Source organism: Mchenga conophoros, linkage group LG7 (genome assembly GCF_057382185.1).
Source record: "Mchenga conophoros isolate Kocher_MC1m ecotype Shallow Benthic linkage group LG7, M_conophoros_male_GT1.1, whole genome shotgun sequence".
Classification (NCBI taxonomy): Eukaryota; Metazoa; Chordata; class Actinopteri; order Cichliformes; family Cichlidae; genus Mchenga; species Mchenga conophoros.
Genome location: NC_140532.1, coordinates 13724832 through 13751952, shown reverse-complemented (window position 1 = coordinate 13751952; position 27121 = coordinate 13724832). Strand labels below are relative to the sequence as shown.

At 39.7% G+C, this 27121-nt stretch overlaps 3 protein-coding genes across 5 annotated transcripts; 2 read left to right on the top strand and 1 right to left on the bottom strand.

Annotated features, from left to right (window-relative positions):
• The first annotated feature begins 2512 nt into the window (after window positions 1–2512).
• Window positions 2513–9385, top strand: ints14 (integrator complex subunit 14). 3 transcript variants are annotated; one of them, XM_085282250.1, is made up of 12 exons: window positions 2513–2678; window positions 2926–3244; window positions 3352–3459; window positions 3615–3770; window positions 4754–4872; window positions 4976–5118; window positions 5727–5819; window positions 6349–6493; window positions 6604–6737; window positions 7108–7226; window positions 8533–8598; window positions 8696–9385. In XM_085282250.1, the coding sequence occupies exons 2-12, from the start codon at window positions 3023–3025 to the stop codon at window positions 8927–8929; spliced, it is 1539 nt and encodes a 512-aa protein (XP_085138376.1). In that variant the 5' UTR covers window positions 2513–2678; window positions 2926–3022; the 3' UTR covers window positions 8930–9385. The 3 variants fall into 3 exon arrangements, with proteins under 3 accessions (XP_085138376.1, XP_085138375.1, XP_085138374.1); XM_085282249.1 differs by having other exon boundaries at window positions 2513–2682; XM_085282248.1 differs by having other exon boundaries at window positions 2513–3244.
• A 274-nt stretch (window positions 9386–9659) lies between these two features.
• hacd3 (3-hydroxyacyl-CoA dehydratase 3) lies at window positions 9660–12921 on the bottom strand. Its single transcript, XM_085282242.1, has 11 exons — window positions 12715–12921; window positions 11908–11950; window positions 11737–11810; window positions 11435–11599; window positions 11258–11303; window positions 11045–11155; window positions 10827–10954; window positions 10616–10728; window positions 10210–10316; window positions 9980–10111; window positions 9660–9877 (listed from the first exon to the last, which is right to left on the bottom strand). The coding sequence occupies exons 1-11, from the start codon at window positions 12790–12792 to the stop codon at window positions 9801–9803; spliced, it is 1074 nt and encodes a 357-aa protein (XP_085138368.1). The 5' UTR covers window positions 12793–12921; the 3' UTR covers window positions 9660–9800.
• An 84-nt stretch (window positions 12922–13005) lies between these two features.
• Window positions 13006–25421, top strand: ppcdc (phosphopantothenoylcysteine decarboxylase). Its single transcript, XM_085282241.1, has 5 exons — window positions 13006–13200; window positions 19806–19901; window positions 20246–20374; window positions 20470–20638; window positions 23465–25421. The coding sequence occupies exons 1-5, from the start codon at window positions 13075–13077 to the stop codon at window positions 23551–23553; spliced, it is 609 nt and encodes a 202-aa protein (XP_085138367.1). The 5' UTR covers window positions 13006–13074; the 3' UTR covers window positions 23554–25421.
• The last annotated feature ends 1700 nt before the right edge of the window (window positions 25422–27121 follow it).

Genomic DNA, 27121 nt, shown 5'->3' with positions numbered 1-27121 from the left:
CCTCCTTCCATCAGTGAGAACTTTGAAGATGAAACGAGACTGGGTCTTCCAACATGACAATGATCCAAAACACACCACCCATGCAACAAAGGAGTGGCTCCGTAAGAAGCATTTGAAAGTCCTGGAGTGGCCTAGCCAGTCTCCAGACCTCAACCCCATAGAAAATCTGTGGCGGGAGTTGAAAGTCCGTGTTGCTCGGCGACAGCCCCAAAACATCACTGCTCTCGAGAAGATCTGCATGGAGGAATGGGCCAAAATACCAGCTACTGTGTGTGCAAACCTGGTAAAGACCTATAGTAAACGTTTGACCTCTGTTATTGCCAACAAAGGTTATGTTACAAAGTATTGAGTTGTATTTTTGTTATTGACCAAATACTTATTTTCCACCCTGATTTACGAATAAATTCTTTACAAATCCTACCATGTGGATTCATGGATTTTTTTTTTCACATTCTGTCTCTCACAGTTGAAATGTACCTCTGGTGCGAATTACTGACCTCTGTCATCATTTTAGGTGGGGGAACTTGCACAATCGGTGGCTGACTAAATACTTTTTTGCCCCACTGTATTTGTCTAACTGGTAACTTTTTAATATGTTTCTGTGAACGCCTGGCATTCATCTTATCCTTGTGTTAATTCTTTTAATTCTTTAAATAGATGCAAAACATACTTACAAACACATCTGAATGAACTACACTCTGTAGTTTTGTTCCCAATCATACACTAAAATTGTAACACATCACTGGTGTAGATACCATCTGGGGTTAAATGGTTTTTTAAATCAAAGCAGTCATTACAAACCAATTAACAGTGACCAATAAATGAGGTTTATGTGTGAAACTACATTTATGATGATATTGTCAGTTAAGGATTGTTGTGGGCACGGTTGAAATCATTAAATTAATGGGTTTTAAACAAGATAATACAGATTTTAGGCTCTTGAAAATTACATAAATACCAAACAGTAGATTCAATTCTTGTCTGATTCAACATAAGACCTCTGAAAAGGAGAGCTTACCTTGTCAGGTTCCTCTGCAGCAATAGCTTTAAAAATGCTCTTGTGTTTGTGGAGTTTGGTCTTGAGTTTGTGCTCTATATGCACGTTAAACTTCATGAAAATGACATAGAGAGTTTAACAAGCCACCAGCATCATGCTCTCCCACCACATTATGACATTGTCCAGGAAGAAGATGATCAGTACGATGAGGTCAAATATGTAGAATGACATATTTCTTAATAGAGGCCACCAGGACAGGTGGAGAACTTGCTGAGAAAACAAAGCACACAATCCATTCACAAAAGAAACACTGAAAACTGCTGAGCCCGCAACTGTGCCAAAAGTTGTCATGGGTGATGAAGACTCCTATTAAGAAACCCAAAAGCTTTTGGGGTGGATATTCCAGCAGCCATGAAGGTGGCTCCTACCACATCATAGGAGATGGCTAACTTGTCCCTGATTACCCTGAGAGCAGGAACAAAGAATTTATCACACAAGATCGCCAGCAGCACAAACATGTAAATGATCCCAATGAGGTGAAGGATCACCCAGCCAAAAGATATCTAGAGGATAATGAGCATGAAGGATGGTCGGTGCAGGAGGAGCTGGAGCTGCTGTAGATATTTCTTTTGGAAGCTTAGAGGCTGCAGAGATAAACCCTTTTGTGACTTGCAGTAATAGAGACTCAGTAGTGGTGGGTATGTTGGAATCTGAGGTTGTTTCCACATCATCTACCACATGCGTCTGATCTTGGGGATCATAATCATGCTTTGCAGTGAGAGATTCCACCTCAAGTATCTTTGTTAATTTCCCCCTGAAATCCTCTCCGTTCTGAGGCAAACCTGGTCTGGCACTGACAGTCAGCTGACAGAGGGAACAGAGGAGAGTCCCAAAGAGGAAAAAAAAAAGAAGCTTTTTCAGCCGCAGTCGTTTTCCTCTTGTACAATTCATTTTTGAAAAATCAATCAAAAAAAGTCCCAACTTCCCACTTCCACTTCAAAACCTAAAAAAAAGGTTCTTCAAAAAGTTTAGGAACTGTTTTGCAATTACAACTCAAATACAGCACCAGATAAGGATATTTTCAGAGGTTCTGTTCTATTCAGATAATCAAAACAAATATTATAATTTTTAATCATAGTGGCAGACATCTAAGGAATGTTCAAGTTATAGGATATGACGCTGGAAAAGTCTTCACCGTAAACATTATAACCTACTTTAGGTCCGACTAATAGGATTATGTGTAGCGTCTCATCTTAAACTAATCATCAAAGCAGATTCCAGAAAGCCTAAAATACATTTAAAAATATTTAAACTGTGAAAATGTATTTTGAAAATGTGGGTAGATACCTTGAAACGCGTCCACCAAATCTTTACTGGTCAGGGCTTTAAAGTGGGCGTTGCTTATCGGCCCGTCTTTTGTGCAAAACAAGTCGCCAAAAGACTTGTTTTGCACAAAGACTTTTTATCATCTCTAGATGATAAAAAGTTATGTCTGCAGCCAGATCATTATTATTATCATCATTATCATTATTATTACTATTATTGTTGTTGTTATGGGTTTTGTTTTGTTTTTTTATCTCCCGGGAACTATCCGCTGATGTGTACACTAATGTCAGCCCGGACGGAAGTGCTGGTGCACAGTACACCATAACCATTGTTTAGTTAGCGTAAAAACTGAAAGGCGCGTAGGTTTTAGTAATTTTTTTTCCTGATACCGCTTCTTTACTTTGTATCTTAGGTTTTGGATAGTTATAATGTAATTTTGGTTAAATGGCAGCTGGAACATTTCATTCGTTTGCCGTAGCGTTACATAATGCTAATGTAAATTAGCCGAAAAACTAGCCAACATTAGCTAACAGTTCGGATGTTACCATATGTCCCTTCTTCTTTATCTTTACTGACGGCGCCTGTGTATTTGGTTGTTCTAGCTAAATACGCCTCAGCGACGACAACGCAGTGGAAACCGTCAGTGGGAGCATTGCAGCGGACTTCTGTTTTCATATTTGGGATCTGTAAGCGGTGAGCATGCCTACTGTGGTGTTAATGGACGTGTCTCTGTCCATGACACGACCAGTGTCATTGGATGGCATCGAAGAGTTTCAGAGGAAGAACCTGGCTGTCCACGGACTCAATATGTTGTTTGAACACATGGCCTCAAACTACCGCTTGGAGTTCACGTCGCTGATGGCCTTTTCTTCCCTGTGGGAACTCCTGGTACCTTTCACCAGAGACTACAATGCATTGCAGGTAAAGTGTGCTCATGTGACATATCTGTCTGAAAAGTCAAAGTATATTTTGTTTCCTTGAAAAGCGGTCTGATTTTGGGATTACCGTATGTTTTTTTTCCTGCACAGGAGGCTCTGAGCAACCTGGAAGACTATGACAAAACCTGTGTTGAAGCAGCTCTAAATGGAGTTAGTAATGTAGTACAGCAGGAGTGGGGTAGTGCCTGCCCCTGTCAGGTATTTGGCTAACACTTTATTCAGTATCGCCACACCTCTGTATTTATTGGATTTATTTATTGCTTATTATTGGTCGAATAGCTTTCCTGCAGTGATCTGAACCATATGTTCATATACTGAGTTATGTTTATGTACTTCTTCCATATGTCCTGTAGGTGGTGCTGGTTACTGATGGATCCCTTGGTATTGGGAAGGGGTCTTTACGCCACTCCCTCCAAACACTGAAACAACGTGGGGATGACAAGAAATTTCCTCTTCCTTTCCCTTTTCCTACCAAACTGTTCATCATGTGTATTGCCAATGCAGAGGAGGTATTGAGCCATCCTTACAGTCACATGATACCAGAAGCAGCTATCAAAAACACAATTCAGGGTCATATTGCCTGTGTTAGACACCTGTAAATCACACATTTCTGTGAACATTTTAGGATGACAGCAGTATGACAGTTGCTTTCTACCTTCACAGACTCAAACTATAGTTTTCCAGCACATAAAACATTTTGGCTTCCAACAAAGAGGCTGTCACTTCACAAAGCTGTTATTTAAAAAATAAATTTGAATACATTTTATTTTTCAAATAGCAAAAAAATAACATAAAATGTATAAACTTATAAGTATAAGTGAAATAGCACAGTCTTTTTGTGTTGACTATATGCACACTAATCATGGTTATAAATAGTTACCAACTTTGAGTCGGGGAAAACCCTGCATGTTATTAAATATCAGGTATTCATCAAATCACTTTTATTGTCACATCACATGTGCAGGTACACTGGTACAGTACATGTGAGTGAAATGTTTATCGTCATGAAATTTGTAGATGAGGTGACCTTTGATTAAAGGTTTAAGATGATTTCTCTGTCAGCATTTCAGAATCGACAGACAAAAATTTGCTATAGATAACCTCACAGCACTTATCAGTTAAAGTTTTTGTGCTATTGTATCCCAAGTGCCCGGGAAGTTTCTCATGGAGATTTTTTTAGGAGGGGGACCACACCTCATTCACTCCCTGTCATATGACTATTGTATGGCTACTTCCTTCACTCAGGTTCTTAGTTCTCATTTTCATACATGGGAATCTGCGAGGCCCAGGAGCAACCACCAGTCTTCCCCATACCACAGTCTCAGCCCTAGATCTATATTTATTCCATCTGTCAGTACCTTTCAGGAAGCATGATCAGTCTAATTGAGAATGTGGAAATTGCCATTAAATTGCAAATATGTAAAAGTTTAACTTAATCTAGCTAAATAGCCCAGCTTTGAAAAATTAGACCCACTGTCTTGTGTAATTTCAGTTACAGATGACTGATGCCATGGACAACCTGGAGGAATTACTTTGCCTTAGTGGAGGGGATGGGCAAATCTTTACTATGGAGGGACCGCTTTGCATGAAGAGTGTACAGACCATGTTTGGGTACTACTGTAACTGTTTAGATTATTCACAAAAAACATTTTAACCTCTTTCATATGTTTAGTAAGGGCATCTTTGGTCATATTCTATATCTGCATGTCCCCAGGAAGCTGATCGATCTTGTATACTCTCCCTTCCACGCGGTTTTGCACTGTGGGAATCTATCCTCAGATGTTCAGGTCTTCCCTCGACCTGAGCCTGTCGTGATGGATGAAGAGGTGGAGCCTATGCCCCGGACTGTTAGTACAGGTACTGGCTTCAGATTTTATGATTAGTTTAATTTAAGGAGGTCATGAAACATTACATGCATAAAAGCTAATTTACATCATGGAACCCTACTTTAAAAAACTGACATAGATGTAACTGTGAAGCAGGATTTAAGAAATAAGTGCTGAAGTTTTATTCTGTCAGTACGGACCATGACAACATGTGGTTGGCTGGTGGCAGCTAGTAGACTTACATTATTTTACGTTAGCTAACTAGTGAGAGAATCAATAACTCTAAGGAAAATAAAGACACTAAAACTGAAAATCCATTTAAGGGGATCATTTTTGTGCTGGGCTAAGAAACTTAGCTGATTGCATGAGCTGATTGTGCCGCACAGTACAGCTGGTTAGAGGAGGAAAAATCAGTTTCTGACTTCATTCTGTCGGTCTGGTGATTCAAACAGTCTGTCCTCTACACTGTTCTTATTTAAGTAAACTTTAAGCACTTCTTTCACAGACAGTGTTACATCTATGTCAGTTTTTGAGAGCAGACCTCCACGATGTAAACTGGCCTTTATATGTTTAGTGTTTCGTATCCTCTTTAAATTCTTCATTTTTTTTAAACAAATCTTTCTCTTGTATGCCTTTCAGATTTGGAGATTGTGGGTTTCATTGAAATTGCTGACATTGCAAGTCCTCCTGTCATATCCAGACACTTGGTATTACCTATTGCTGTAAACAAAGGTTGGTTTTAATACTTTTGCTATGTTCCAGTTATAGAGAAATGCGGATTGGTGACATATTAGCTTTGCAGCTTGTGCACATCTCCTCGTATTTAGATGTAAACACCCAAATGTTCAAGCAGCTTTATGTTAACTCACTTAAGAAAGAAAGAAAAAAGAACTTTAGAGTTTGCTGTTGCAGAACAAATCAATTTTAGTAAATAAGGTTGATAACGAACGAATCAGGAAATGCCTCAGACTATAAGAAACCAACAAAATAGGAAGGAAGAGCAAAGCTGCTGGGAAATCCCTTGAGGTTCGAGCTTCCTTTATTTGTCATGCACACTAATTTATTTCAGTACTTCTTTAAAAAATTGCTCTCATTCTGTAATGTAAAAGATTAAAACTAACATTAATAGAAGAGATGAGAAAAACGTAAGTAAAATTGTCTAACACAGTCTAACAGCAGAAATGAAAACAAGTATTTTTTTCTGATTAATAAAGAATAGCAAATATTTATGATTTAGTTTATTATGTGTACTTGGTTTTAGATGTGGATGAAGTTGGTACGGGAACCACAGATGAGCTTGAGGAGGAACCTTCTGCCAGTCAGATGGCAGGCAAAAGTCCCAATTTTTGTGTACTTTTACATGGAAGTCTGAAGGTTGAAGGCATGGTGGCGCTGGTCCAGCTGGGGTGAGATGCAGCAGAGCTGTTATATAAACTCTTTTATATTAACCTGCACCATAAAGACTGCTATATTATGCAAACAAATTGTATATGTAGTTTGCTTTTTTGCCCCTCAGGCCGGAGTGGTACGGCATGTTGTACTCCCAGGCAGACAGCAAGAAGAAATCAAACTTGATGATGTCTCTTTTTGATCCCGGTCCGGAGCCTCTGCCCTGGCTGGGCAAGATATCACATTTGGGACCAATCTCAGGTGACTTTTTGTTTTTTTAATCTCTCCACCATGCCAAGTTTCATTGCAGATGAGGGTCAAATGAGCAAATATGAAGAGTTCTGTGTTTACAAAAGATTATATGGGGTTTCTAAGTGCACTGTCTTTAAATTTTTTTTTCTTTTTTCCCCCAGTGGCTTAAATTAATCCGGAAACCATTTTAGGGATATTCTGAAACTCTGTGTTTTATTTAACATGTGACACAATGACCCATGCACAAGTATTCCTAAAGAACAACAGACTGTGGACACGATCAAGTAGTTAATACTTCACCTGGGTTTCTCACATGTCTCATGATGCAGTGTATTGACTGACCTCACTATGTTGTCCCGTGACCTTTCTCATGTCACAGAAGCGGCTGATAATCCCTACGGAGAGGATGACAGTAAAAGTCCATTTCCTGTACAACCACAGGTGAAACGTAGCTATGCCCAGAATGTGACCGTGTGGATTAAGGCCAGTGGACTACAGGTGAAGTAAAATTACTGCGTGAGAGTATTTTTCTCTTGAAAGTTTGGAGAAAAGACAAACATTTCATACATTTCTGTCAGTGATAAATTTATCTAATTATATTCTTTTAATGAACTGCTTTCTGTTTTTAAAAAAACCCAGAAAGCGATTAATTTCTGACATTTCTGTGTAAGAAGAAGAAAAAAAGGCTTATTTGCGAAATTGTCAAAATAGCTTCAGATTAATTTCTTGCAATTGACTAATGAGTTACTTGGCTTCTCAGAGGCTGCTCTGTTCACTGCCTCTACAGTGGGCTCAGCAAGTCTCTACTTTGTTTGAACTCTCTTCAGCAGAGCTTGGTTAATATTTATTGAAATTCTTGTTCCTGTGATTAATAATTACTCCAGGAATTTCTGGTATTTGATTTTGTCAATATTGTCGCCATCAAACAAATATTGATTCTTCAGGTCAGTCCAAGTCTGTCATTCAGAGTAATCTTTACATGACCAACTATGTAATCTTATATTAGTGAATCTTAAAAAAACAAAGGAAAATGTCATCAAAAGGTTTTTCGTTTTTGTAGTTTATTCAATAATCATTACACACGAAGTGAAATATTTCCTAAAAATATGACGAAATATTTACTATTTGATATAAATCTTGAGGCTTGTGGTTTATAGCTCATTTAAAAACGGAAATCCAGTGTCTCAGATTATTAAAATGCTTCCTAAGTTTAATCAAAAAAAGATTGACAATAAAGAAATGTCCACCTACTGTAAAGTTCATGTAAACACTCAGCACTTAGTTTGAGTGCTTTTATTATTTATCAAGGCGGCGTGGCATGGAGATGATCTGCACTGAAGCCCAGGTTGCTTTGATAGATAGATGGCCGATAGTGCAGCTTGTCTGTGTTTCTCATCTTCCTGACATTATCTCACAGATTCTCTTTGGCATTTAGATCAGATTAGTTGGCTATAGTCATGCACAGTAATAACATTGTCAGCAAACCATTTGCTCATAGATTTAGCAATGTGTGCTTACTCCTGCTGAAAAAGGGAAATCTGCATCTCACTGAAGCTTATCAGAAGATCTGCGCATAGAGTACTCTAAAATCATCTTGTAGATGGCTGTTAACTCTGTACTTAACAAAACGGTGAACCAACAATTTCCAATACAGATCAACTAATAAATATTCTACTAATTGAGATACTGGATTTCAGGTTTTCAAGCCGTAATCACTAAAACTAATATAAAAACATTTCATTGGTCAAAACATTTAAGGGGCCTTTTGATTCATTGACTCGTTTTTTATGCTGTCATTGTACAGACTGATGTCCAGAAGATCCTGAGGAATGCCAGGAAACTGCCAGATAAAACTCAGACCTTCTATAAGGTAAGATTAGCTGGAGTGGCTCTAAACTATAATTTTTAAAGCTATGTTTGTTTTTTTCCAAAAATGAAATGTTATATTTTCATTTTGATTCTGACAGGAGCTGAACCGTCTACGTAAGGCTGCTTTGGCTTTTGGTTTCTGGGAGCTCCTGAAGGGAGTTGCCGATCTGCTGGAGAGAGAGTGCACCATGCTGCCAGACTCGGCACATCCTGATGCTGCTTTCCAGCTCTCCCACGCTGCACAGCAGCTTAAATTGGCCAGCACTGGTGACTCCCAGTATGCTGCTTTTGATCACAACATTGTTCCCATGCACACGGATTTCTCAAGTTGAGCCGCATCCGAATTTGTATGAATGAACTCAAAATATCATAGGCTCCGCCTGCGTGGACCAATGTGCTGCAGTGTTGCATACACCCTGTAAAGACGTTCACGGGATTATTTTACGAAGTCATCTTTGGGATTCAGTGTTGTTTTGTTTTTATAAATGTTCCTTTGTAGGAATCTTTTGACACAATAACCACATTAAAATTAGGTTTTTATTCATTGTCAAATAACTGCCACATTTACAGAACAGAGTAAACAGCTATTAATGTTGGCATTCGTAATTCAAGTGCAAATAATAAAAAAGCAGCCAGAAAAAACCTGTTACAATTTAACATTGCTCCTTGAAGGTTGTTGTTGAGCACAATGGACACTTTTTTTTTTTAAGCAGTCTGGTTATTTGTCCCTGAGCTTTGTGGAATGGCTTGGAATTGTGAAATTATAACCAAGAGCTTATCATGTGGAATGATGACTTGTTTTCTTTATACATATGGCAGTGACTGAATATGAAATGATAACAGGGTTTTCTTATCAGTGCTTCTCAAAATAGCGCTGCGTGGGAGAAAAACAAGACTAAGAGCGGGGGGGGGGGGGGGGGGGGGGGGGGGGGGGTACTATCACACAGGTGCTATGGAAATGTACCGGTATGTGTGTGCAAACTTGGTCACCAATAAGTTTGCTCGATGCAGTATTTCTGTACTCATTGCACATCTATTGTGTTAATAATAGCCATAAAGGAAGTCATTTTAGTTTTTATATGGACAGGCTGTCAAAAATTGAGTTGATAATAAATTTGACATAAGGATGATGATTATTAAAAACAAAGGTCGAGGAATAAGCAGGCAGCAAAGGTGTTCAAGGAATGCTGTTGGTGTTGAGTCTCAATTTGCTTTCCTCTTTTTGGTCCGGAAGCGCCTCTTCCTCTGCTTGTAAAGGTGGCTAAAGTTGATAAAAAGTCCTTTTGTGGGGGGGGGAGGGGGAACCAAGATTAATATCAGAGCAGCAGTGGTTAAGTTAGAATATATGTGTCATGTGAGAGACAGTTCATGTGGGGACTTACCCAAAAACATAAGAACAAGATAAATGTACAGGAAGTAAGAGAAGCTGACAGAGGTGCCAATCACTTTAGTCAGAGGAATGCTGAAGAGTTTAGATTCATCAAAGATGGGGATGGACTGGATCACTGCAAGAGCTACGTGGGATTGAGAGATAAGAGTATATATAATAGAGTCTATAAACATGTTTGCATGTTTTTTATATCAAATTTTGTTTAAAAAAAAAAAAGCCTACCTTCAGCTAAAACACCTAGTGGATACAGTGGCATCCAGACAGTATACCGCAGCCAAGTGAGGGTTTTCCACTCTGTATTGAAACAGCCCAGCATGTAAAAGGGATACCTGAAAAAGGATGAGCATGTTGGTTAAGGAAAAAAAAAGTCATGCTCCAAATAAAATTACACAAAGTTGCATCCACAGTTACACATTCTTATAAAATTATAGCTCAGATGCAACTGCTACTTGCCTGTTTCAAGGCTGAAATGTGAATAAAATCTAACAAAAAACTGTAACTGTTCCAAACATTTGCAAAGCTCTAAATCTTATCCAATTTTAGTTTTATTTAAATACAACTGGCTAAAGCTGTACTATATATCACTAGATGACTGTTTACTGTAGACAGTAGGAAAATGCATACTTGCCTAAAAATCTCAATAGCACTCCACAGATAGAAAACAAAGAACACAACTGGCTTGTGGTGCATTTCCTCCAGACTACCAAAAATGATGAAGAGGATAAAATTCCTTCCGACCACCTAGTGCACAAACAAAAGATGTATATTGGTGCTCAATCTGTAACTTTAGGAAACTTGAACTCAGGCAAAAAAAACAACAAAAAAAACCCATCCCATACCTGTATAAGAGTTGGTATAACACCTGTCTTGACTACACCAAAAGCAGCATTCAGGACCTCTACTAATGCCAGGATCTGGCAGAAGAACATCACATCCGAAATTGTGTGAAATGTGTCATAGAGGGAATCTGAAAAGAGTTTTGAACGGACATGTTTTAACCAGTTTTCTGTGAAGTAAGTGACACTTTCAGCTTCTCCTGTGTAATATATTTTCACACCTATGCCAATGATAAACAGGCGCACTGTCATGTTGATAAAGATCCATGAAAAACCAAGAAACTGGACCAGGTTGTACACAATCAAGAACACAGTTTTCAGGCTGACGAACCCTGAAATATTTCAAAGAAATTGGAAAATTGTATCAGCAGTTTTCCCTTCAAAGCCATCTGATAAAACAGAATGTTCAAGTGCAATATATTATCTGCACCCACCTTCTTCTTTTTGTCTTGAAGCCTTCAGCCTGTTCTTTTTCTCCTCCTTTTAAAAGTATTTAAAAAATGAAAATAGTACAGTCTTTAATCAATTATTTTAGTCATACTGACATTTTTTAATCTTTATCTGCGAGTGTCATCTAGTAACAATTGTCAAATGCCAAGTTGTACTCTTACCTTTTCTCTGATTTCCATCTCAGCGTCTGACTCGTCCAGCCAGCGATCAAAGTCCGGTGCCAGGAAGACAGGTTTACGCTCCCGGAGAGTCAGCCTTTCCCACCAACCTCGCTGTATTTTGTGCACTGTAATGTTCACCTGCCGCTGTGTGGACTTGTAGCTGACCTACAGGTTCACGCAATGAGCACAAACAGGAAAACCAAAGAAAGGAAAGGAAAAGATTTAAGAGCAATCTTAAAGTTATTCTGTCTATAGATATATTTCTGATCCCACAAGATAAATTATAGAATTACTCAGCATACCTGTGGCTTTACTGGTAAGAGGAAGTCCAAGCTGAACTTGTACTCATTTTGTCCTTTTGCACCATGCCCCTGGGCTACAAACAGGATATCACAAATGAAATGCCACAAAAATATTTTTAAAAATATGTCTTTAATCACCAAATGCAAATGAAATCCGTGAATCCATGTCACCTGAAAAGTGAAGGACATTTTCATCCACGTGGACGTCAATATTCTGCAAAAACACAGGCAAAGGATAAGCATACTTCCTCGCTAGATCAAGAATTTTTTTACTTCCTGTTAACAGAAACCCGAAACAAAGATATTAATCTTATGTTACATATTACCGTGACAAACTATATTGCAAAACACATAGGATATTTAATTAACAGGTAAAATAAGTGGTTAAAAAGTCTCTAACCTGAATCTTCTGTTACATGATCAGAAATAGAGTTAAGTGCTATAAAAAGAAGAAGAAAACGAGTGCTGAGAAGCCCTCCTGTAGCATGTAGTATGGGATGATGTGATATCTACAGGTGTAACAACACCTGTCCCTCACACATAACCCCACGAGCGCCGCGTGAACAATGCTACCACCCCCACCCACCCCGCCTTCCGAGTAGTTCCAACGGGTATTTTTAGGACTTTTCACCCATGTGATTAACTGTTAACACGAATATTCTTAAAATCAACAGGTTTTAAAAACAGGTTCGAACAGGTTGTGTGGCTTTAGACGTACTACATAATGAACGAAGGACCTCAAAAGAGAGCTTTGTATGGATCAGTTATCAGATAAGAGATCTCAGTTCTCATACAGTATGCAAATAGTACAGCTATCCAGCAGGATAACGTTTACAGGAACCTTTCGTCTGTATTTGCATTGCTTCCCATTTACCATCAGAGGCCCAAACACAAGGCTTAAAAAAGAAAAGAAAAAAAAAGTCAGAACCATGCTAAAGCGTTTTGCCCGTGACAAGCAACTGCAGGAGGTACTCTCACCTGAACATCTGTCAGCTCAACTCGCAGGTAAATGTCTTCATGGCGTTGAGCCCAATAAACAAGAGGTGTGAGTGCCATTATTGCGTTTTTGATCAGTTTTTTTAATCGGGCAAACAATGAATGAACGCTCCACGCTTCATGCTAGCTGCCCTGGAAGGACTTTAGCAATTACCCAGAATATTCTTCGAACGTGCGCGCTCTCCACTGATCAGTGCTGAGACGCGCTCGTGCAGGAGGCACAAACGTTAGACGTGCTCTTCCCTGATTGGCTAAGTGAATATTTACGGAAGTGTCACAGGAACGCGACAGGTTGTCTAATTTTTCTTTTGGCAGTATGCTAACAGGCAGCAAGACGACCATATGTCAAGTTTAAAAACTGATTTGTTGAAAACTTCCGGGACATTTAATGTCCTTGTTGGAGTGACAGGAAGCGTCGCAGCCTTGAAACTGCCTCTTTTGGTCTCCCAGCTTCTTGAACTCTCCGGGGTGAGTTGCTTCATATTAGTTAATGTTTGCATATCATGAATGTTTCTATTTTCCCCGTACATAGTTAGCAAATAATAGCACAAGCATCTATATACATTTATTGTTTATCTAAGTGGCATAATACGCATAAGCTCACCTTTACCGCAAGATGGGGATGTTAGGCAGCATCGCTACAAACGCAGTATATTCTAGTTATTAAATAAACAGAGCAAATCTGAGCCAGCAATATCTGCCTGTTAATTAAAAACCACAACGGTCGTCCATGAAAATAGAGAAAACGACATTTGAAGACGTAAATGTTAAACGGGGATAATATATGACAGTGTTGGTATTAGTGTGGGAAAGGTTTTGCAATATACTAAATAAAGTGTGTTAGGACTTTTGTAGTAAACAGGGTGATGAAGCTATGCGTTTGCATAGCAATGCAAATAGTTTTAAATTGTATGTGTAATAGCTAATACCTGTAGAGAGAAATATTTGGCCTGTCAAACTAAGAATAATTGCTTCATTTGAGTTTAACATGCGAGAATATGCATGGATGCACATCCCATGGAGCAGAGAGACATAATGCCCCAATCAGTCAATTTAATTTCCAACAAAATGATGTGGGATCACGGATGTCACTGGAAGCAGTAATGTCTTGTAAACATCATTCTTTTTTAAATTAAACAGTCAGTTGTAGGAAAATCTTCTCTGTAACAACTAGTATGACTTATTTATTTACTTGAGAAAGAATGAACACTTCACCTGCTCAAGCCCTGCTAATTATAAAACAATTGATGAATTAATTCAAGCATACTAGTGGTAGTGGTAGTTGTTTAAAAAAATACTCTATAATAATGTAAAAACTTAGAGTAAACAGAAATTCATACCTATGTAGACTCTATCTGCACTCACTTGCTACTTGGTTAGGTACACCAATTAAGCTGCTTTTTAATGCAAATATCTATTTAGCCAATCCCATGGCAGCAACTCAAGCATTTAGGCATGTAGACATGGTCAAGATTACCTGCTTAACTTCATCTGAACATCCGAATGGCAATGAAAGGTGATTTAAGTGACTTTGAACGTAGCATGTTTGTGGGCCGCAAACAGGTTGTTCTGAGTATTTCAGGAACTGCTGATCTACTGGTATTTTCCCACTCAATCATCTCTAGGGTTTACAGAGAATAGCCCAAAAAAGAGAAAATGTCCAGTGAATGGTAGCTTTCTGGGTGAAAATGCCTTTGTGACGTCCAGGGTTAGAGGAGAGTAATTCAAAATCCTCATGTTACAACCATGGTACTAGAAGAGTATCTCTCAATGCACAACTCATCGAACCTTAGCCAAAACCCCACCCTGTGCCATGCCTGTCAGCTAGACATTGAAAAATGAGGCTACAGTTCATACAGACTCACCAAAATTGGACAGAAGAAGTTTGGAAAAATGTTCAAATGGTAGGGTGGGAAATTGGTATAAAGATCATAAAACATGGATCCATCCCGCCATGTCTCAATTGTTCAGGCTGAAGGTGGTGTTATGTTGTGGGGGATATTGTCTTGGCACACTCCAGGCCTCTTAGTACATTTAAGTCATCATTTAAATATGTCTATCATTTATGACCACAGAGTACTCATCTTCTGATGGCTGCTTCCTGCAGGATAACATGCCATAAAGCTCAAATCATGTTAAACTGGTTTGTGAACATGACAGTGAATCCATTGTACACAAGTGGCTTTCAGGCATCCACAGTCATCAGATCTCAATTTTAAATGGGATGTGGTGGAAAAGGAAATTCATACTACTGATGTGTGTCTCCCTCCCTTTTCCCCTTATCTATCTATCTATCTATCTATCTATCTATCTATCTATCTATCTATCTATCTATCTATCTATCTATCTATCTATCTATCTATCTATCTATCTATCTATCTATCTATCTATTAGGGGTGCAACGATATTCGTATCGATATTGAACCGTTCGATACAGTGCTTTCGGTTCGGTACGCATATGTATCGAACAATACAACATTTGTAATTTATTTTATCAACTTTCCTTCTGACGATGCTGTCTGTGTTGAGCGCTCAGTGAATCTGCGTTCGACTACTCCGCCTAGGCTGCACTGTCGAGCGCAGATCCACTGAGCGCTCAACACAGACAGCATAGTCAGAAGGAAGAGCGCAGGGCAAGCTAGCGAGACAGAAGTTAAGCTCTCCTTGCAACATGGACCTCCCCCACTCTCATTCAGATCTGGCGTTTGGAATTATTTTGGTTTTCATGTGAGGTATGACCCTGAAGGTAAGCGAGTCATGGACTAAAGTAAAACAGTATGTTGGATGTGCCATGCAATGCTCAATTACATAGGTGGGAACTAGTGTGTTAGCGCAGTTAGCTTGTTAACGTGTTGGCCGTCTAGCCCCATGCACAGGGCGATCGGCGGTAGCTCGTTAATGGAGATTTGCCGTGTTGTAGCGTTAAGGTCATTTCAACGAGATTAACCTGAAAGCACTAGTGGGAACACAACGAATATGACTGCACATTTACATCATCCTAGTGCAAAGACAAAAACAACAAGCATGCTACTAACTTTAGCCGAGTCATTTAGACAGCTGTTAGCACATGATTCTCCTTATGCTGCTGAGAATATAGCCCAGAAGAAGCGGATAGTATAGCTTTTATTTTGGAAAGAGCCATTTCTCTGTAATAAACTCTCTTTTCCAAAGATGAGTGATTCCTCAATCAGATACAGGGCTCGCAAAATCGCTAGCCCGACGTCCTGGGGCTAGCGATTTTTTTTCAGACGGGCTACCCTGCCCGTCGGGCTATTGTAGGAAGGAAAAATCTATGTCAATGCTTTTGCATTCTTTCGGAAATGTAGCCAGGTAATTATGTCATTGGCATCGGTGAGCCACTGCCAATATGTGACATATTGAAGTCGCGTTTGAATTTGCGCTTGTTTTTTTGCTTTCACTTTGCAATCGCGCGAACTGTGTATAGAGAGTGACAGCACTGATTGGTGAGTGATGATAATTTGCGCACCAATTCCTCTGACATTGTCTTATCAATCGTTAGCTTACTATGCAAACATGACAAGTGAAATCTCCCGCAGCAAGCTTAAACATGTGAGAGGTTGATCGTGCAGAGAATCGCTGAGCATTATGTGAGTGCGTGTGTAAAAGCAGCAGGATATATATTGTAGCGGATCAGGGGCCCGTTCTTCGTACCTCGCTAAGTTGGTTAGCCGGATTAGATTGTTGACGATTTCGCGTGATCCTGGATCAGTCGGTTCCCCGAAGCCCATCCGGGACTTGCTGTCATAGCAACAGAGCCGTAAGCGTAAACCTGCTCGGGAGCAGGTTTACTTTATGTAAACAGGATTAGATCGCGGCCACGCAGGTATGTCCGCTTCATTTATACGAAAGCAACAGCGATATTTTTCCACTGTTTCACCATAAATAAATATTATCAATGTAACTAAAGATAATGCAGCACTTGATCCTTTTATTGATGTCACACAGATACATACAGGTCATTTCCTAAAAAAGGGAAATGAACTATTAACATTCTATTACATGTATGTGATTATTACAGATGTAATTCATATTTCAGAGTAGTAATTGTAAATTACTTCGTGTAATCAAGATGAGAGACCACGGCTATAAAAGCGAAGGTGGATTTGGGAAGCCTGTCGCAGCCATGTCCTGTCCGTATACGCGACCAACCCATTGCGGAAGGTGCAAGATTGATAAGGAGAGTCCTCAGAATTCAGCGTATATTGCGGGATAGACAGGATCCTTTAGCTCAGCGCGACAGTGTGCTCATAGAGAGATATCGATATTCCCGTGAGGGTATTATTTACTTAACCAACTTGTTGACGAGGGGGTGCAGGACCACCACCTGTCTTTTTTTCCTCTGCCCTTTTCTTGGTTGCTGTTATGAACAAACTAACAGAGTATTACAGGCCAGTATTACCTTGCCAAGAGACGCAAAGCAATCTAAGAGATAAATATTACCATTCTGTAGAATACTCCTGTATTCCACTTTTACTTGTTCCCATGTTCTTGTGGGTCCTGTTGTGGCTCTAATGTGAAAGGGGATATAATATAACATATTATAATATAATATAATGCCATATGATATTGGACAATATAGTGTCATATGATAGATCTACCCTACCGCCTACTGGTGTTGGCCAGAGGGGCCGATGGCGCGATATGGCAGCCTGGCTACAACCGTAGCTGCCTCCACCAGTGTGTGAATGTGGGAGTGAATGAATAGTGGTATCGTAAAGCGCTTTGGGTGCCTTGGAAAGCGCTATATAAATCCAATCCATTATTATTATTATTATTAAATTACCTACGAGTTTGATTTGTCAGCAACTTTCTGCCAGCCCTCTCTCCTTGCTTTTGCAGCCTTTGCAGTGTTTTCTCTTGCGTTTTAATTAAACTCTGAAACTCCTGTAATCCCTCACTCATGAGTTCTTGCTCTGCTGCCGGAAAATACCGAGCACGCCCCTTCGACATTTTCGCCGACCAATCAGCGGGTTGCCGATCAATGTTTCTACTATCGATGCGTAGCCCCTTTTACGACACCCAGTGATGTCACATTCCTGCGTCCAGCTGTAGTAATCGTCAACAGCAGGTGTGTTCGGGGAACCGGATTAGCGAGCTCACGGTTAGCGCGATGATTTGATCTTGGATGTGTCATTTGATCTTGGATGTAGTAAGCGACGTACGAAGAACGGGCCCCAGGGCTGTTCGGGGTTCTGTTTGTACAGTTATGTTTTGTTTATGTTGCCATAGTGACGGGTGACGCCCTCTCGCTGCGACGGTGTGTCCTTCCGGGGTCAGAGGGCGCCCTGTGTGGTGTTGTTGTTGTTGCTGTGCTGTTGCCGCGCTGAGCAGTTAGCTAGCGGCAGTGTTCTTCTGCAGATGTCAATAAACGGCTGTGCTCCCTGGCTAGCTCACGGGAAGCAAGACCAAACGATATCTCCGTCTCCTCCTTGTCTGAGCTCGCCACATTGGTGTCAGAAGTGGGATGATGGTGGCACCCCATGTTCTGACCCGAGTGACCGTGACCGGCCGGTGCGCCAAAAGAAGGCACCTGGACATTTGCATGACTTTGTGTGGGGTAATGGGGTCGTCGGGGACGACTGACCCCTTAGGTGGGGGCTATGTAGCGGGTCAGGGCTGTTCGGGGTTCTGTTTGTACAGTTATGTTTTGTTCATGTTGCCATAGTGACGGGTGACGCCCTCTCGCTGCGACGGTGTGTCCTTCCGGGGTCAGAGGGCGCCCTGTGTGGTGTTGTTGTTGTTGTTGCTGTGCTGTTGCCGCGCTGAGCAGTTAGCTAGCGGCAGTGTTCTTCTGCAGATGTCAATAAACGGCTGTGCTCCCTGGCTAGCTCACGGGAAGCAAGACCAAACGATACCTCCGTCTCCTCCTTGTCTGAGCTCGCCACATTGGTGTCAGAAGCGGGATGATGGTGGCACCCCATGTTCTGACCCGAGTGACTTTTACCCCGCCGGTCGTGACCGGCCGGTGCGCCAAAAGAAGGCACCTGGACATTTGCATGACTTTGTGTGGGGTAATGGGGTCGTCGGGGACGACTGACCCCTTAGGTGGGGGCTATGTAGCGGGTCAGGGCTGTTCGGGGTTCTGTTTGTACAGTTATGTTTTGTTCATGTTGCCATAGTGACGGGTGACGCCCTCTCGCTGCGACGGTGTGTCCTTCCGGGGTCAGAGGGCGCCCTGTGTGGTGTTGTTGTTGTTGTTGCTGTGCTGTTGCCGCGCTGAGCAGTTAGCTAGCGGCAGTGTTCTTCTGCAGATGTCAATAAACGGCTGTGCTCCCTGGCTAGCTCACGGGAAGCAAGACCAAACGATACCTCCGTCTCCTTCTTGTCTGAGCTCGCCACAATATTTTAGTTCTGCTGAGCCAAATAAGACAGGTCAGGGTGAAGAAGTGACAGCCAAAGAAAAGCTTACCACAAAACGGAGAAGTTATGACAAATCAGACTATAAGGCAAAAAGAAAGTGCAGCTTTATGGTTTCATGGACAAAAGAATTTCTGTGGCTGCAATATGACAAGCGAAATAACCAGGGCTGCACATAAGTGGTCCGCAGGTGCGCATTCGCTGTCAAAATAAAAAATGGGCACAAGATAAGAAGTTGCAACGCGTGTTTGCATACATAAGATTTTAAGGAGGAGGACAGACATTTGTTTAGAACTCTTAAAGATGTCGAAGAAGCAAGCTCCTTTAAGCAATTACTGTAATGTTCCTCCACCTCCAAAGAAATGTCAGAAGGAGTCCGAACCACAAAAGAAGCGCATATTCTCGGAAAAGTAGTTGCAGGAGGTGAGCTGGCTTCAAACAAATGATGAACGCACAGAGATGTGGTGCGGAATGTGCCGTGAAAATTTAATAAATGACAAATTAAAAAGGCATGAACATTTTTTTGTATCGAAAAAATATCGAACCGTGACACCAAAGTATCGAACCGAACCGTGAATTTTGTGTATTGTTGCACTCTATCTATCTATCTATCTATCTATCTATCTATCTATCTATCTATCTCTCTCTCTTCTGCAGTCACTGTCATTTATGTCATTTATGTTGTCATGCTGTAGGTGGATGTACGTGTAGTCACTACAGAGCATGCCAAGCACTTCTATAATTCTGCTGAGGTGTCAGTCAAAATCTACAGTGACGAGGATGAATGGGAGGTAATAACTAACTCGAGTATGATATTCTAATGTAGCCATTATTACACTGAAAACATATATATATATATATATATATATAGAAAAGACAAATTAACATGACATATATAATCAATATGAAGGTCAGCTTGGGCTCTTCAAATAAAATAGGTGAAGGAATACTGTACAGTGCCATACTGAGCAAAATGAAATGTGGTATGAGTTGCCCATTATTAACTTGAAAACACTGGAGTTACTTGTGAGAATTCTGAGACATAAAAACACTGGTTTAACTTGTGCATTCCAGACAGAAGTGAAGATGTGACTGTGTAACTGGATGCATTTCAAACAGCATGTCTCTCATTTAGCTGTGGAAACAGAGATCTGATCCTGTGCTACACATTGAGCTAAGGCGTTGGGCAGATCTACTTGTCATTGCCCCTCTTGATGCCAACAGTCTTGGAAAGATTGCTAGTGGTATTTGTGATAATCTGCTGGTAAGAAGATGAAACACTAAAGATTTTGCAAATAATCATTTATTGCAGAATTTCTGTGAAATGATTTCCAGGTTTATGTGTATTTGTCATTTCAGACGTGTGTGGTAAGAGCCTGGGATACCAGTCGTCCTCTTCTCTTCTGCCCTGCAATGAACACAGCTATGTGGCTGCATCCTATTACAGCCCAGCAGGTATCCAGACTGAAAGAGTTTGGATATGTGGAAATCCCCTGCGTTGCCAAAAAGCTAGTGTGTGGAGATGAAGGTGAGTTTTAATATGAGGAGGAACTAAATATATTTAACCTTTGCTAATATTTACTCAGACTCTCAGATCGTTGGAAATTGAAAAAGGGTTGAAATTTACATATTTTACTTAGAACTTAGAATTATGCAACAGCAGACATCATATTCTCACATTTGTGAGCCTTACTCAAGTGAGTATCTTACAATTTCCTTAAAAAAAGACTGACATGATTATTATGGCTTTAAAATAGCTGGAGATTAATATTCACACATGCCATGGAGCCAGTGACTTATTTTACTACACCCATCTTGGACTGTGTCTTTATTTATTTATTTATTTATTTATTTATTTATTTATTTATTTATTTATTACTGTAAACCCGTAACTGTATCTGTAGCTCATATATTTGCCATTATATATTTTTTATACTCCAGGTGTCTTCACCTGGAGTATAAAAACTCATGCACGTCTATATGATTGGACTACTTTTTGCAGTCAGGGGAAATTCCCCCCTGATGGCAGTTTAAAAAAAAATGCCTCTTTAAGGATGAATGTGGGTTACGTCCTCCTTTTATATATAGTATATAGCAGGAGCAAACACTACTTGAACTGCGCAGGCAAGAAACGTGACAGTAGTGAGTAAATCATATGACATCAGGGGTCCAAAGGTGAATAAGGAGAGTGGCATGTAACAGTGATTAGACCAGGTGACACACAGCATCACAGGCAGATAAAACAAGAGGTCAAATCTCACCTTTAAAAAAATAGTTTCAAAGGCTAGTTTTTCTACCTTCTTCCTTAACACAAATTCTCCTTCACCAGTTGTGTTGATTTCAGTGTCCTGTGGCTGTAAAAAGTACACTATGTACCAGCACACTGTGACTATTAGCTGCTATAGGTAAACAGACCTTATTCCAAATCACATGCCACATGCTTCCTTTTTTTCTGATAAGGTGACTTATCCCAAGGATGATTTTAGATTAAAGTGGCTCGTGAATTGCTCTTAATTACCAGGCACAGTAGCCAGCTGTGTGTGAGGTCATATCAACCTGCTCAGTGCTCACTGTTAAACTGTGTCACATAACTTGACATAGTAAGTTACCTACGAGAGGCATATTTTAGTTCCTTTCCAAAGACACTGTACTTAAGAGATAACTGTGGTACAAAGGGATTATCCAAGAACATCTAAAACTGCCTCCTTCCCTTTTTTGTATCAAGGACTTGTTTTTCATTCTGTCATGTGGCTAAGCAAAGTATTAAGAGACTTGGACAAACTATGTGAACATCTTACCAGTGTTTAGATTTACTAGGATGACATGGCATGTCTTACAATGCAGGTAGTTTCAAGAATAACCCAGCACTCAAACTCACCACAAGATAAAAATGAATAGGCCTTGATGGAAAATGCTACACGTATTTGACACCATTTTCTGTGGCTCTGGTAGAAGCTACTTTTTGTGTTGCGTGTGTTGTTGTGATCAACCATGCACTCTAAAGCAGTAGCTTTTATAGCACTGTTATAGCATAAATAGCAACCAAGTGAAATGTATAGATCGTACAAGTTCTAAAGTTGGCATCACATACTTGTAGTTCATGTGCTTTAAGACTTATGGTGCGATTTGTAAATGCAAAAACTTGTGTTGCATGGTCTATTTTTGTATAAGGTGCTACCATTTTATCTACTTAACTCTTCACAACTTCCGTTCATTTCATTTTTCTTCCCCGTTAATACAATTTGTTGTTTTTTGCTAACTGGAGCTTATCTCCTAAAATGCTTGGATGGCTAGATACCAATGCTGACAGCACTGCTGATACTTAGCGTTCATATTTAACATGCTGTGTGAGGCTGCTGCATCTGCTAAATCTATATCTGTAGCAGGTGTGTCGACTACTTTATTCTGAGAAATTATTTCTGGAAAAAACACTGTCCACAGCTGCAGTGTCCACCTTTAATATAACCTAGTATAAATAACTATAGTCCATGGTAAGTATTGATTATCCTGCTTCTAGTTACCCTAGGCTGCTGTTTATTAAGCTGTGTTTTCAGCTAAGTCAAAAGAAGTTTCCTATTAACATCCACTAAGAGTACAGGAAAGTATAAATAAGCATAGAAAGTGCTAATATAAGGAACTGAAAGTACTAATTTTAATGACTTAGTCTTATAGCAAGTGCAAAGAAAGTTGGACAGAAGACAAAAGGCTAGAAATAGATCCAGTGGGAACAACTTCCCTTCACAATGTTTTTCAAGGATATCTAACACTGGACTTTTTAATGTCATGTTTACGTCTTGGCTTTGTAAACCACTTTCTGTGTAGTGGAAAAGTAATGAAGTGTCACCTAGATTGTATAACTCAGTTTAAGACATTGATTGATACTATGTCAATTCATACAGTTGACCTTGGTACATTAATCTAATGACTAAAGTGTGCGTGTTAGTCCCCATAGGGAAATAGTTCCTCTGCATTTAACCCATTCACCCAGTGAAGCACAAACATGTGCAGATGTACACATGGATACAGTTAAAGCTTCAAAATTCTAATCAATTCATCTATTTTGGAGATGTACTGCATAAAGTGTTATAAAAGAATAAATAAAATGGTGGAGCTGTGCCTATGAGTTTTGTTGCTAATAGTGCTGTCTTTTTGATTCATCGGTGGGGTTTGGCTCAGATTTATATGCAAACAGCTTGAGTGTAGTGTAGTGTATTTATGAATGTGAAGAATGTGCATGAGCATTTGCATTGCAATCGTGTACATGTCTTCTTTGTATTTTCCTTCAGGCACTGACTGATTTATAGTTTTCTGCAGAAGACATTTGTATAGCTCATAATTCTTTGTTTTTCCATAGGTAAAGGTGCCATGGCAGAAGTATCGACAATTGTCAGTCTTGTCAAAGAGTATCTTCAGAAACCAGATGAGTCATCTTTGGAAGCATGAACGTCATATTGTACATCCAAGCAAACACAAAAGGCCAAAGAAAAACAAACACTATGCCTTGTTGTTGGATTTGTCAAACTGCCACGGTCCAACACACCCATGGTGAACTCATTTACTTGCTTTCACCTGTTTTACTTCATAAATTCACTTCTTAGAATGTGTGGGTGTCTCCAGAACATCATGACTGGCATCTCTCTAAATCCTCTTTTGGTATTGTTAAACCTGTTGGGGCACAGCAGCTTTACATTTCAAAGACGTGCATTGACTTTTTCAACATTAATTCCCATCATATCACCTCTGGAGCCTGATCATCCCAGAGGTTAAAAACAAAAAAGTTGGTAGTGTGAGACGTTAATTTTTAGCTGTCACCATCAGTTTTTTGAGGTACATTTTAAACAGTTTTGTGTTGTTTTTTTTGTATATTTATTTTGTTTAGATAGTAACACATTATTTGGTATCCCAAGTAACATAAAAGATAAGGTAGCAACAGCTGCATCTCTCAGAGATGACATGAAAGTGCGTTTTGTATTATGCATTTTTTCCTGACTTGAACAGACAGTTTGAGCCTGTTTACGATGTGCTCGACTTGTTTTTCCTGGAAAGGCTTTCCTCTGAATTTACCTTTGTTTATTCTTTTTGTTTAATGTTAGCTGACGTATTCAGATATAGATATAAGGATAATGAAAACTGCAACATGCCACATTACTGTTTGCTAAGTACCTCTCTAAATGAACATCTAATAATATACCTGTTAAAAAGGCCATATTTATACTCCAAGCTGTAAAATGTGTGATTATACATTTTGTTTATTTGCTAAAGGAACTGAAATTGTTGTCATTATCAAAGGTAAAGAGACAAAAGTGCAACAAGTTAAAATTTCAGTCATGTATTCCCATCAGATTCATGAAAGCCGTTGTAATTTGGGGTTTTCTATGGGTTTTAATTAGTTCTTTGAAGTGTCCTTTTTCCAGGATCGATTATTGAGCATAATCAATCATATCAGACATACAGGATGTGCCTTTAATGACTTAAAAAAAAAAAAACAAGAATTGGGTGCATGATCATTTCTAACTCTGGTTGTTTTCCTTTTAAGCATAGTCCACACATTTTCATTAGGGTCGGGGAAGGTGATTCCTGAAGCTTGCTTTATCTATTCCAAAACCAGGTTTAGTTTTTGGATTGTTGTCCTGTCCAGCTCTTGATTTGAGAAAAAGTTGGCGAATTTGGAGGTAGTCCTCCTCCTTTAATATTCTGCCAGTATTGCTGGAAGCAAAACAGCCCCAGAGCATGCTGCTACCACCATGCTTGACAGTTGCTACAGTGTTTGTCCATTTGAAAGCCACACCTGTGCTCCTCCAAACATACCTCTTTATTGTCTCAATCTTTGTCACATCTTTGACCATAAAACTTTTTTCCAGAAGGCTTGTTCACATGTGGACAGCTGCAAATATCAGTCGAGCTTAAAGGTGTTGCTTTTGGAGGAGGAGCGTCTTTCTTGGTTGGCACCCTCTCAGTCACTAAAAGTTGTAATCAGTCGCTAATGACGAGTTATTAGACCTTGGCTTTGTCGACCTAAGACACTGTAGAACCTTCAGCACCAATTATTAAAAAATGTAAGTAAGTGCATGTATATGTTTGAGCCTGCATTTATATTTTGACCCTGTCAAATCCAAAATGAATTCTTGTTTTTTTGTTTTTTAAAGTCACTGAAGATGAATGGTGAACAATCATTCCACTCTGGGAATTTTTAAAATAATAAAAAGCCCAAAATTACCATGACATTCATGCCCATGGTGTGTATATGTAAGCTTGGTTGTTCATATGTGTGTGTATATAAAATAAATGATAAAATATAATGCTGATTCAGACTGCACTTCTCTGTTCTGGGCTCTGTATGATATTAGTGAGAGATCCTTTAGATGGTCATATGGGGAACCATGACAAAAGGAAAAATATAGAATTGCAAATGAGTATAAAAGCATTGCATGAAACAAAAAGTCATTAAATCCATGTTCTGGCCATGTCATACATTATAGCAGGGGTGTCAAACTCAAATACACAGTGGGCCAAAATTCAAAACTGGAACAAAGTCGCGGGCTAACATTAATATTTATTTAAAAAAAAAATCTTCCTCCAGATATAAAAATGAATCTTTTCTTATGGACTCAAACAAGTTTTGCTGAAAAACTGAATTTGGAACAAGCATAGCTTAATACTAAACAATATATATATTAGCTGTATAATACCAGTAGGCCAGCTCTAATAGTAATTTGGTATGGCTTCGCGGGCCAAATGTAATTAGGCTGCGGGCCAAATTTGGCCCGCGGGCCAGAGTTTGACACCTATGCATTATAGTGTGAACAACATCCTTCTTATTTAATTCTATAGATGCTGTCCTGGTGCCTCTGGGGATTAATTATCTGACACAAGGCAACAGAAACTCTTTTCCCACCAGGCAGTTTGACAGACTGGTTTTACTGCAGAACCACATAAAATAAAACTGTCATGATACGGAAATCCTTGACTTGGTAACAACGATACATCCTCATTTTGTTTGTGCATTTTTGGAAATTTTCTTTATGTTTGCTTTAAGATGGTTTGAGCTTTTTAGAACAACTTCCCCAAATGCTTTTACAAGATGTCCAAAGGGCAAAATTGACGAAACCCATGGATCGCATTAGTGTAAGACATGTTTATCTTTGTGAAAGCCCTCTATCTCCTAACAAAGTGAAACATCCAGGTCTGGATTGTGTCCAGAGAAAACAGACGGTACACAACTGTCTTACTTGTAATAAACTGAAAGTGCACCTGGCAGGTGGCAGTTGTCTGGAGTAGTGTTATGTTGGGACAAGTAGGCCTACCCCCCATTTAAGAGATCAGGATACTTTGTATTGCAATCTAAGTCAGCCACGTCATGCTGTACATTATGTTTATCATTTTATGTTTTCTTCCCCCCCCCCCCCCCCCCCCCAATGATAGGGATCTATGGTGTTATTTTGAACTGCTCAAATTTTCCTGGTCACACAGCACTAGGAAGTCTCTTTATTTCCTTGTCATCAAACTGAACTTGTCTCTTTAGCATTAATACCTCCCGTCTCTACTGAAGAGAAACCCTCTCTTCTAATTTGCAGCTGCATGCTGCATGTTTTGTGTGTGTGCATTTTTGTTCTGTTTATTTTAACTTTTCTAGGCTGTGTAGAGGGTAATATTTTATCGTACTTTTTTCCTGCTTCCTCCAAATCCAGTTGGACTGGAGAGAAATTTGGCTTGCAAATAACTGAGGGGATTGTTACTGTTGAGCTGTCGAGGTTGCAGCACATGGAGCGATGTGAATGGCTCCCGAAATGAAAAGCATCCTTCCCTGAGCCATAACCTGTCCTGCTGCTATTGGCTGCTGGCTGATTCTGTTAATGAGGCTAGAGAAATATTACATCAGCCATTCTGACAAGGGGAGTGTCATCCTGGCCTTGATATCACTGTGGGGGAGCATGCAGCTTGCAGATGTGCTTAATGGGAATGAACAGTGTGTTCTAAGAACTGGGTGCATATCATGAAAACTTCAGATAGG

What these genes read in the sequence shown, in the direction of transcription:
- hacd3 (XM_085282242.1), bottom strand. Translation starts at nt 12,792, where the DNA reads ATGGCACTCACACCTCTTGTTTATTGGGCTCAACGCCATGAAGACATT. An exon ending in TTCAAGACAAAAAGAAGAAG is followed by an intron (nt 11,156 to 11,257) that starts GTGGGTGCAGAT and finishes GAAATATTTCAG; the next exon opens with GGTTCGTCAGCCTGAAAACT. An exon ending in TTATACCAACTCTTATACAG is followed by an intron (nt 10,729 to 10,826) that starts GTATGGGATGGG and finishes TTTGTGCACTAG; the next exon opens with GTGGTCGGAAGGAATTTTAT.
- ints14 (XM_085282250.1), top strand. Translation starts at nt 3,023, where the DNA reads ATGCCTACTGTGGTGTTAATGGACGTGTCTCTGTCCATGACACGACCA. An exon ending in GCCCCGGACTGTTAGTACAG is followed by an intron (nt 5,119 to 5,726) that starts GTACTGGCTTCA and finishes TATGCCTTTCAG; the next exon opens with ATTTGGAGATTGTGGGTTTC. An exon ending in TTAAGGCCAGTGGACTACAG is followed by an intron (nt 7,227 to 8,532) that starts GTGAAGTAAAAT and finishes GTCATTGTACAG; the next exon opens with ACTGATGTCCAGAAGATCCT.
- ppcdc (XM_085282241.1), top strand. Translation starts at nt 13,075, where the DNA reads ATGTCAAGTTTAAAAACTGATTTGTTGAAAACTTCCGGGACATTTAAT. An exon ending in GTGACGAGGATGAATGGGAG is followed by an intron (nt 19,902 to 20,245) that starts GTAATAACTAAC and finishes TCTCTCATTTAG; the next exon opens with CTGTGGAAACAGAGATCTGA. An exon ending in GTATTTGTGATAATCTGCTG is followed by an intron (nt 20,375 to 20,469) that starts GTAAGAAGATGA and finishes TTGTCATTTCAG; the next exon opens with ACGTGTGTGGTAAGAGCCTG.